The following is a 12,322-nucleotide window of genomic DNA, read 5'->3' as shown; positions in this document are numbered from 1 at the left end:
AGGTCTAGATCTTGGTAACTACCATTACAGTAATGAAAATAAAAGAAAAATCGTGCTCTAAAATGTGGATAAATGTTCATTTATTTTGTGACAAGGGGGATACAAATTATTTTTTACTGTGCTTTTCTGAACTTCTAAAGTATTCCTCAAAAACAAAAAACTTTAATTTTGGCTGGCTAAGTCATTTGTTTCACTTAAGTCTTACAAAAGGCTGAAAACTTACTCTAGGGAGAAACATCTAGAGTTAATAAATACATGACTTCATAAACTCAAACTTATTTTAAGATATGCAAACACTTTTATTCATAATGTTATTCAAGGCAGAAACTTTTGCTCAATTCCCTTTTAGGCTAGATGATGAAAAGAGAGTTGTCAAAAAAGATGTCAATTCATCTTGTCTACTGTTAGCATAAACCATTACTTAAACATTTGCTCTGAATTCAATATACATATTTAAAAAATAAATTGTCTCAATAACAACTGAAGGGTAGTGTGACATGCAATAAATGGAAAATCATTCCATTTTCAACTATACTTAATGTTACCCTTGAAATTTTAAGAGAAATAACTTTTAAGGATACTTGAAAATCTGAAGATAAAAAATATTGATATAAAAAACCAAATACAATATATTGAGAAAATAAAGAATCAAGTTTCAAAGAAGCTTTAGAAACCCTGACCTGAAGTGAAGAATGGATCACATGTTCCAGGAGGGTACAGCACACATTTTAAAATTCCCTTTTGAAGACACATATAATGAATGGGTCTTTCAGGCTGGTGTTTACTTTTTCCTCCTTTACTTTTTTTTTTTTTTTTTGCAGTACGCGGGCCTCTCACTGTTGTGGCCTCTCCTGTTGGGGAGCACAGGCTCTGGACGCGCAGGCTCAGCGGCCATGGCTCAGGGGCCCAACCGCTCCGTGGCATGTGGGATCTTCCCGGACCAGGGCTCGAACCCGTGTCCCCTGCATCAGCAGGCGGACTCTCAACCACTGCGCCACCAGGGAAGCCCCCTCCTTTACTTTTTAATGGAAAATTTCAAACATAAAAATTGGACAGAATAGTATAATGAACTCATTTGCATGCTTCATCTAATCTCAACAACTATGAACTCATGGCCAGTCTTGAATCATCTGTCCACCTTCCTCCCACTTATTTTGAAGCAAATCATAGATGTATCACTTTATCTGAAAATACTTAAACATGTATCTGTAAAATATCAGAATTTTAAAAAATAATACAAGATTGGTATTTATTTTGGTTTGGTTTTCTCAACCATATGCCTTCCCAAATTAGCCATGAAATAATTCTTAAAACTAGTTGCATATAAAAAGGGTAGTCTTAATTTGTTTTAAACACCAAAGGGAAAGGAGTTCCTGACTATTCAATATCAGAATCTTGTTTTTTTAAATCACCTTGGACCTAACTCTTTAGGGCCACAAGTTCAAGTCCCAGTTGGGTACTTTATTCCTTGGTGAGAACAAGGGGAGTAATATACTGTGTTGATGGTGAAAAAAGGAGGGGTAGAGGGCCCCCCCACTCTTAAAGTTACTGGCACTAATAATATGACCTCCATGAAGGAATAATGGGGGTGGGAGTTGGAGAGCCCCACAAAGCAGAGGTCTCTCGGCCTCAGACCAGAAATAGAAAAATGCTTTGCTTTTAAAATTGCTGCTGCCTCAGGAATGATTATTAAGCAGGCTTAAAAGACCAAGGACATCCTCCCCTTTCCCCACACCCTATCTCCCACAAAATCCTTATAGAAACACTAAAAGAAAGGAAAGGAAGGGAAAGACTGAACTTTCACTTTGAGCTGGAGGCCAGAACCAATTAGATCTCAGTTACCTTATAACGTGTTTGTTCCACATCATAGATCTTTTTCTCCGATACCATTTTGGGGGCAAAGAACTTGGCTAACTTTGCAAGGTAAACTCCGTTCCGGAGCCCTTCTTCCAGTTCAGTGGTTGGTGGCAATTCTTCAACTAAGCAGACTTCCATCCACCTAAAGGGATTAAAAAAACCTTAAGGTGACTCCAGTTCAGTAACTTTCTATAAAGGAAGAGATGCAGTATCTTACTACCTGTGATGAGGACATTAACAAAGGGAGCAGGATGTGAAACATCTTTAGGTGTCACAGATGGGAAGAGAGAACTTTCTGGGTGAGACAAGAATTCACAGAACACACAGGAGCAAGGGGGACGACAAGCCCAGAGGCACTGAACTCACTTCCAAGCCAGAGCTTGTCAATTTCACTTTTTTATCAGAGTCTCCGCCAATTCTCTTTTGTGCCAAAGAGGAAAAAGGCCAAACCATATATGTATGAGTGGAATGAGTCTCGCTGACATTACAGAAAAAAGCAGTTCCAAGTTTATGAGCCCTTAATGGAGGACATTCTTGTAGGGGTTATGCTGTGGGGAGAGTGTAGTCCCAGGTGCAGTAAAATTTGCAGTTGCCTCAGTCTGGAAATGACCACCAGGAAAGGTAGGAAGCATGGAAAAGGGACAGTGAAATTCAGAAAGCAGACGCTGTCTTCTTTATATAAGACACATTCCTTTTTCCAATACCAGGAACTTATTACAGCATGCTTACCTTTTTTGGGAAGCTATTTACTGGATTCTGAAAAAGATGAGATTAAATCTGAGGACATTGTGCCAGTATTGTAGAAAAGAGAGCGCCAAGGTCATTACTGGCTCAAAAACACACAGTGGGAGGGGAGCCAGGCCAGTTCCCATTTCACACTGGTGTGCTGAGAATCTGTGGAGCTCAGAGAATAATGCGCTTCCTATCCATTCTTGAAGAACTCTTCCCTACTGTAAGACCCAAGAGGCAGGGGTGCAAGCTCTCACCTTCTTGCCACGAACCCACCGCTCAATCACCAACTATGAGTGTGAGCTCCACACCTATGTAGCCAGTCCCCGCAGAAGATCATTAACAACAACAGCGCCGATCCCATCACCACTTGGCAGTCGGGAGAGGGCTGTTCTGCAGTAGTAACAACTGATCCTGATCCAAGCAGTGAACACTGTAAAACGTCTCAATTGCTTGCAGCTCTGGCCAACATCTTTTAAAAGCTCAAAGAGTCCCTAATAAGCAAGGAGTATTTACTGACCACTTATTTAGGCAATGTAAAACGTGGAGTGTATGAGAAAAACATAAACATAAGCCCTGCCTTCAAAGCGCATTAAACGTAATTGAGAAGTCAACACAATTGTGGGGGAAAACCAGAGAGCCATGCAAGAGAGGCTATGCTGCCCAATGCTACATGTTAGTGCATAAGAAGAAAAAGTTGGGGAATAAAGGGGATCATTGGATTATCACTGGAGTAATAGGGAAAACAATGAGAAGGTGGTGGGATCTGGATTTGGCCTAGAAAAGGGGAGTATTTGGAAAGGCAGGGGAAGCACTTAGGAGCTGGGGAACAGGACATACTAAAGCCATAAAGGAAGCACGGCTGATTCACGGAGCAAACCCAGAGAAGACTCTGGGCCTTTGGGGTTCATGGGAAGAAAGGAATAAAGCTGAGCACACACAGTGAAGTGAGGTTCTGAAGGAGCTGGCGTAAGAGGAGAAGTGATGACGTTTGTTGCCACAGGAAGCAGGGAGCTCTTGGCAGCTTCGCAGCAGAGGAGTGACAGGCTGACAGTGGTAATTAGAGAAAAGTAATCTTGTATGATGGATGCCCCAAAGACAAAGCGCTCTGTCAGCCTTTCCCATTGTGAGGAGTTGAGGGACTGGATGAGACAGGAAGAAATGGGAAGGGAGGAAAACAAGAGGCATTTCAAGGAAACGGTAATAAGACTTGGTGACAGCTTAGAAAGTGCAGGAGGAGGTCAAAGGAAAGAGAATATTCCCAGCCAGGGAGAGGGGCCCCGTGTGGAAGGAGGACTCAGCCCCACATCCACTGTGTGACCCCAGGCATGCCCCCTAACCTCTCTGGGCCTCATTTTTCTCCTCTGCTAAAGGGGCAGGAGATGAGAAGGATGGGATGTTAAGGTCTCTCCCAGGTCTAACATCCTAGGGGGACTGGGGGGACTGGGGAAACTGGGAGAACAAGGAACTGATAAAATGAGATGACAAGTTTGCTTTCACATAACAAACAAGGGCTTCAAATGAACGTAAGAGTACCAAAGTCTCGATGAATTTTTAAAAATGTAAGAAATCAATAACAACGTTGCCTTTTTGATAAAAATGTGGCCAAGTTAAAAGCCACTGCACTAGACCAAGTTTCTAATCTAAATAAACTACAAATTACAGCATTATGCTACTTCACATTAAAACAAACCTGTTTTCAAATAATTATCTTGAAAAAATGAACAAAATTGTTTTTAACACAACAGTATATAATTGCTTTATAATAATCCCGTAATCGGGGGTAGATGTATGAAGGGTGGCAGAGAGGTAAATTGACAATGTGTAGTAGGAGTGGGGGAGATAAATTGACATTTGGGACCAAGGGGCAGGAAGCTAAAATAAAAACAACTCTGAAGTGTGATATTTTAGACTTGGGCTTACTTTTTAAAAAGATAATCACCTTAATTTTTGTCTGTGTTAGAATATACGTGTAGTTGGCTGAAAACACTAACTATTCTAAAAACTTAGGTTAACTATAGCCTATTTAAAATGTAGCATTGCTAGAAGTCTGGAGCTGCCGAAGAGGCAAGAGACCTTTTCCTCCCTCTTTGCTGCCTGGGCGCGAGGAGAGGGGATTAAGTGCGCCGCTTAAAGGAGCCCTTGAACCGGGCGCGGAGCTGCCGAAGAGACAAGAGACTTTTTCTTGCCTCTTTGCTTCCTCGGGTGTGAGGTGAGGGGATTAAGAGCACCGCGTAGAGGAGCTCCCAGAAACGGGCGCGAGCCGCGGCTGTCGGCACGGACAGTAGAGACGGGTGTCGGACGCTAAGGTTGCTGCTGCCACCACCAAGAGGCCTGTGTGTGAGCACAGGTCACTCTCCACACCGGCCCTACCGGGAGCCCGTGCAGTCCGCCACTGCCGGGGAGAATGCACGGCGCGCCTTGGGCCTGTGCAGCGTCACGTCGGCCTCTGACGTCGGGGACTCGCCCCGCCCCCGTGCCACTCCCTCCTCCCAGCCTGAGTGAGCTGGAGCCCCCGAATCAACTGCTCCTTTAACATCGTCCTGTCTGAGCGAAGGGCAGTCGCCCTCAGACAACCTACACGCAGAGGCGGGACCAAGTCCAAAGCTGAACCCCAGGAGCTGTGCGAACAGAGAGGAGAGGGGGAGGTCTCTCCCAACAGCCTCAGAAGCGGCGGATTAAAGCTCCACAATCAACTTGAAGTGCCCTGCATCTGTTGAAAACCTGAATAGACAACGAATCATCCCAAGTTGAGGAGGTGGACTTTGGGAGCAAGATATACTATTATTTTCCCCTTTTTTTTCTTTTTGTGGGTGTGTATGTGTGTGCTGCTGTGTGAGATTTTGTCTGTATAGCTTTGCTTGCACCATTTGTCCTAGGGTTAGACCGACCCATTTTTCTGTTTTTTTTTTTTTTGTTTGTTTGTTTGTTTGTTTTTTGTTTTTTTTTGTTTTTTAAAAGGAAATTTTTCTTCTTAATAATTATTTTTTATTTTAATAACTATACTTTATACTACTCTGTCTTCTCCCTTTCTTTCTTCCTTTCTTCCCTCCTTCCCTCCTTTCTTCCTTCCTTCCCCCCTTCTTTCCTCCCTTCCTCTCTTCCTTCCTCCCTTTCTTCCTCTGCACCTTCCGTCCTTGCTTTCTTGCTTCCTTCCTTCATTTCTTCCTTCCTTTCTTCCTTCCTTCCCTCCCTCCCTCCTTCCTTCCTTTTCTTTCCTCTCTATTTATTCTACCTTTTATTTTGAGCCGTGTGGATTAAAGGTTCTTGGCGCCCCAGCCAGGCACCAGGGCGGTGTCCCTGAGGTGGGAGAACCAACCTCAAGACACTAGTCCACAAGAGACCTCCGAGCTCCACGTAATATCAGACGGCGAAAATCTCCCAGAGACCTCCATCTCAACACCAAGACCCAGCTTCACTCAAGGACCAGCAAAGAACAGTGCTGGACACCCTATCCCCAACAAAGAGTAAGACAGGTCTACAGCCCCATCCATTAGCAGAGAGGCTGCCTAAAATCATAATAAGGTTACCAACATCCCCAAACACACCACCAGACGAGGACCTGCCCACCAGAAAGACAAGATCCAGCCTCATCCACCAGAACAGAGGCACTAGTCCCCCCAACCAGGGAATCTACTCAACCCACTGAACCAACCTTAGCCACTGGGGACAGCCACCAAAAACAACAGGAACTACGAACCTGCAGCGTGCAAAAAGGAGACCTCAAACACAGTAAGATAAGCGAAATGAGAAGACAGAAAAACACACAACAGATGAAGGAGCAAGATAAAAACACACCAGACCTAACAGATGAAGAGGTAATAGCCAATCTACCTGAAAGAGAATTTAGAATAATGATGGTGAAGATGATGCAAAATCTTGGAAATAGAATAGACAATTTGCAAGAAACAGTTAACAGGGACCTAGAAGAAATAAAGAGGAAGCAAGCAACGATGAGCAACACAATAAATGAAATTAAAAATACTCTAGATGGGATCAATAGCAGAATAACTGAGGCAGAAGGACGGATAAGTGACCTGGAAGATAAAATAGTGGAAATAACTACTGCAGAGCAGAAGAAAGAAAAAAGAATGAAAAGAACTGAGGACAGTCTCAGAGACCTCTGGGACAACATTAAACGCACCAACATTCGAATTATAGGGGTCCCAGAAGAAGAAGAGAAAAAGAAAGGGACTGAGAAAATATTTGAAGAGATTATAGTTGAAAACTTCCCTAATATAGGAAAGGAAATAGTCAATCAAGTCCAGGAAGCACAGAGAGTTCCATACAGGATAAACCCAAAGAGAAACACGCCACGACACATAATAATCAAACTGTCAAAAATTAAATACAAAGAAAACATATTAAAAGCAGCAAGGGAAAAACAACAAATAACACACAAGGGAATCCCCATAAGATTAACATCTGATCTTTCAGCAGAAACTCTACAAGCCAGAAGGGAGTGGCAGGACATATTTAAAGTGATGAAGGAAAAAAACCTACAACCAAGATTACTCTACCCAGCAAGGATCTCATTCAGATTTGAGGGAGAAATTAAAACCTTTACAGACAAGCAAAAGCTGAGAGAGTTCAGCACCACCAAACCAGCTCTACAACAAATCCTAAAGGAACTTCTCTAGGCAAGAAACACAAGAGAAGGAAAAGACCTACAAGAACAACCCGAAACAAGTAAATGGTAATAGGAACATATGTATCGATAATTACCTTAAATGTAAATGGATTAAATGCTCCCACCAAAAGACACAGACTGGCTGAATGGATACAAAAACAAGACCCATATATATGCTGTCTACAAGAGACCCACTTCAGACCTAGGGACACATACAGACTGAAAGTAAGGGGATGGAAAAAGATATTCCATGCAAATGGAAATCAGAAGAAAGCTGGAGTAGCAATTCTCATATCAGACAAAATAGACTTTAAAATAAAGACTATTACAAGAGACAAAGAAGGACACTACATAATGATCAAGGGATCGATCCATGAAGAAGATATAACAATTGTAAATATTTATGCACCCAACATAGGAGCACCTCAATACATAAGGCAAATACTAACAGCCTTAAAAGGGGAAGTCGACAGTAACACAATTATAATGGGGGACTTTAACACCCCACTTTCACCAATGGACAGATCATCCAAAATGAAAATAAATAAGGAAACACAAGCTTTAAATGATACATTACACAAGATGGACTTAATTGATATTTATAGGACATTCCATCCAAAAACAACAGAATACACATTTTTCTCAAGTGCTCATGGAACATTCTCCAGGATTGATCATATATTGGGTCACAAATCTAGCCTTGGCAAATTTAAGAAAATTGAAATCGTATCAAGTATCTTTTCCGACCACAACGCTATGAGACTAAATATCAATTATAGGAAAAGATCTGTAAAAAATACAAACACATGGAGGCTAAACAATACACTACTTAATAACGAAGTGATCACTGAAGAAATCAAAGAGGAAATCAAAAAATACTTAGAAACAAATGACAATGGAGACACAACGACCCAAAACCTATGGGATACAGCAAAAGCAGTTCTAAGAGGCAAGTTTATAGCAATACAATCATACCTTAAGAAACAGGAAACATCTCGAATAAACAACCTAACTTTGCACTTAAAGCAATTAGAGAAAGAAGAACAAAAAACCCCAAAATTTAGCAGAAGGAAAGAAATCATAAAGATCAGATCAGAAATAAATGAAAAAGAAGTGAAGGAAACAATAGCAAAGATCAATAAAACTAAAAGCTGGTTCTTTAAGAAGATAAATAAAATTGATAAACCATTAGCCAGACTCATCAAGAAAAAAAGGGAGAAGACTCAAATCAATAGAATTAGAAATGAAAAAGGAGATATAACAACTGACACTGCAGAAATACAAAAGATTATTAGAGATTACTACAAGCAACTGTATGCCAATAAAATGGACAACCTGGAAGAAATGGACAAATTCTTAGAAATGCACAACCTGCCGAGACTGAACCAGGAAGAAATAGAAAATATGAACAGACCAATCACAAGCACTGAAATTGAAACTGTGATAAAAAATCTTCCAGCAAACAAAAGTCCAGGACCAGATGGCTTCACAGGCGAATTCTATCAAACATTTAGAGAAGAGCTAACACCTATCCTTCTCAAACTCTTCCAACAGATAGCAGAGGGAGGAACACTCCCAAACTCATTCTATGAGGCCAACATCACCCTGATACCAAAACCAGACAAAGACGTCACAAAGAAAGAAAACTACAGGCCAATATCACTGATGAACATAGATGCAAAAATCCTCAACAAAATATTAGCAAACAGAATCCAACAGCACATTAAAAGGATCATACACCATGATCAAGTGGGGTTTATCCCAGGAATGCAAGGATTCTTCAATATACGCAAATCAATCAATGTGATACACCATATCAACAAACTGAAGGAGAAAAACCATATGATCATCTCATTAGATGCAGAGAAAGCTTTTGACAAAATTCAACACTCATTTATGATAAAAACCTTGCAGAAAGTGGGCATAGAGGGAACTTTCCTCAACATAATAAAGGCCATATATGACAAACCCACAGCTAGCATCGTTCTCAATGGTGAAAAACTGAAACCATTTCCACTAAGATCAGGAACAAGACAAGGTTGCCCACTCTCACCACTCTTATTCAACATAGTTTTGGAAGTTCTAGCCACAGCAATCAGAGAAGAAAAAGAAATAAAAGGAATCCAAATAGGAAAAGAAGAAGTAAAGCTGTCACTGTTTGCAGATGACATGATACTATACATAGAGAATCCTAAGGATGCTACCAGAAAACTACTAGAGCTAATCAATGAATTTGGTAAAGTTGCAGGATACAAAATTAATGCACAGAAATCTCTGTCATTCTTATACACTAATGATGAAAAATCTGAGAGTGAAATTAAGAAAACGCTCCCATTTACCATTGCAACAAAAAGAATAAAATATCTAGGAATAAACCTACCTAAGGAGACAAAAGACTTGTATGCAGAAAACTATAAGACACTGATGAAAGAAATTAAAGATGATACAAATAGGTGGAGAAATATACCATGTTCTTGGATTGGAAGAATCAACATTGTGAAAATGACTATACTACCCAAAGCAATCTACCGATTCAATGCAATCCCTATCAAATTACCACTGGCATTTTTTACAGAACTAGAACAAAAAATTTCACAATTTGTATGGAAACACAAAAGACCCCGAATAGCCAAAGCAAGCTTGAGAACGAGAAATGGAGCTGGAGGAATTAGGCTCCCTGACTTCAGACTCTACTACAAGGCTACAGTAATCAAGACAATATGGTACTGGCACAAAAACAGAAATATAGATCAATGGAACAGGATAGAGAGTCCAGAGATAAACCCACACACATATGGTCACCTTATCTTTGATAAAGGAGGGAAGGATATACAGTGGAGAAAAGACAGCCTCTTCAATAAGTGGTGCTGGGAAAACTGGACAGGTACATGTAAAAGTATGAAATTAGAACAATCCCTAACACCACACACAAAAATAAACTCAAAATGGGTTAAAGACCTAAATGTAAGGCCAGACACTATCAAACTCTTAGAGGAAAACATAGGCAGAACACTATACGACATAAATCACAGCAAGATCCTTTTTGACCCATCTCCTAGAGAAATGGAAATAAAAACACAAATAAACAAATGGGACCTAATGAAACTTAAAAGCTTTTGCACAGCAAAGGATACCATTAACAAGACCAAAAGACAACCCTCAGAATGGGAGAAAATATTTGCAAATGAAGCAACTGACAAAGGATTAATTTCCAAAATTTATAAGCAACTCATGCAGCTCAATAACAAAAAAACAAACAACCCAATCCAAAAATGGGCAGAAGAACTAAATAGACATTTCTCCAAAGAAGATATACAGATTGCTAACAAACACATGAAAGAATGCTCAACCTCATTAATCATTAGAGAAATGCAAATCAAAACTACAATGAGATATCATCTCACACCGGTCATATTGGCCATCATCAAAAACTCTAGAAACAATAAATGCTGGAGAGGGTGTGGAGAAAAGGGAACCCTCTTGCACTGCTGGTGGGAATGTAAATTGATACAGCCGCTATGGAGAACAGTATGGAGGTTCCTTAAAAAACTACAAATAGAACTACCATACGACCCAGCAATCCCACTACTGGGAATATACCCTGAGAAAACTATAATTCAGAAAGACTCATGTACCAAAATGTTCATTGCAGCTCTATTTACAATAGCCAGGACATGGAAGCAACCTAAGTGTCCATCAACAGATGAATGGATAAAGAAGATGTGGCACATATATACAATGGAATATTACTCAGCCATAAAAAGAAATGAAACTGAGTTATTTATAATGAGGTGGATGGACCTGGAGTCTGTCATACAGAGTGAAGTAAGTCCGAAGGAGAAAAACAAATACCGTATGCTAACACATATATATGGACTCTAAGGGAAAAAAATGTCATGAAGAGATTAGTGGTAGGACGGGAATAAAACACAGACTTACTCAAGCATGGACTTGAGGATATGGGGAGGGGGATGGGTGGGCTGTGACGAAGTGGGGGAGTGGCAGGGACATATATACACTATCAAATGTAAATTAGATAGCTGGTGGGAAGCTGCTGCATAGCACAGGGAGATCACCTCTGTGCTTTGTGACCGCCTGGGGGGGTGGGCTAGGGAGGGTGGGAGAGAGGGTGATGCAAGAGGGAGGAGATGTGGGAGCATGTGTGTATGTATAACTGATTGAGTTTGTTGTAGAGGGAAAACTAACACACTATTGTAAAACAATTATACTCCAATAAAGATGTTAAAAAATAAAAATAAAAAAAAAAATAAATAAATAAAAATAAAATGTAGCATTGCTAATGCATATGACATCATGAAGTACTCAAAGGCAAAAGCCATCTCTTCTTCCTTTTCATAATCCCTTTGTCATGGAAATGTATTTACAGATAGTGGGTACCCAACAGATTGTTATTAAATGAAAGATTCTGACTACTTAAGAAAAACGTTTTCCAAGCATCAGAGTTACATCATAACATCTTTTAGGACACTGCCGATGACTTGTAAATGTAGCATTTTTGCAACATTAGGCATCAATGTTTCACTACCTTGAAAGTCTAAAGAAAATGCTATTACCATCAATGGTAACTAGTGTTTATTAGCACCTGGATTTAATACTTGACGGGGATTATCACTTAATCCTCAAGCCCACCCTATATGAAAGGTGCTATTAGGATCACCATTTGCAGATGCTAATTTGAGGCCCAGAAAAGCCAAGGCCATAGAGCTACTAATTGAAAGACATCAAAAAGCTCCTCTAGGAACCCTCCTACAATGTGGGTGGGAATGTAAATTGGTGCAGCCGCTATGGAAAACAGTATGGAGGTTCCTCAAAAAACTAAAAATAGAGTTGCCATACTATCCAGCAATCCCACTTCTGGGTATATATCCGGAAAAAACTTTAATTCAAAAAGATACATGTACCCCTATGTTCACAGAAGCACTATTTACAACAGCCAAGACATGGAAGCAACCTAAATGTCCATCGACAGATGAGTGGATAAAGAATATGTATGTGGTACATATAGAAAATGGAATATTATTCAGCCATAAAAATAATGAAATGCCATTTGCAGCAACATGGGTGGTCCTAGAGATTATAATTTTT

At 40.3% G+C, this 12,322-nt stretch overlaps 1 protein-coding gene across 1 annotated transcript in view; it reads right to left on the bottom strand.

Moving 5' to 3' along the window:
* Nucleotides 1-12,322, bottom strand: part of IQGAP2 (IQ motif containing GTPase activating protein 2) — a 297,690-nt gene that overhangs the window by 138,356 nt on the left and 147,012 nt on the right. Inside the window, exon 3 of the mRNA XM_059061419.2 lies at nucleotides 1,843-1,999. Coding sequence (XP_058917402.1) covers nucleotides 1,843-1,999 — 157 coding nt within the window. The remainder of the gene's footprint in view (nucleotides 1-1,842; nucleotides 2,000-12,322) is intronic.

This window comes from Kogia breviceps, chromosome 4, assembly GCF_026419965.1.
Source record: "Kogia breviceps isolate mKogBre1 chromosome 4, mKogBre1 haplotype 1, whole genome shotgun sequence".
Taxonomy (NCBI): Eukaryota; Metazoa; Chordata; class Mammalia; order Artiodactyla; family Physeteridae; genus Kogia; species Kogia breviceps.
Note: the sequence above shows the minus strand (reverse complement) of the source record. Positions and strands in the feature narration are given on the sequence as shown.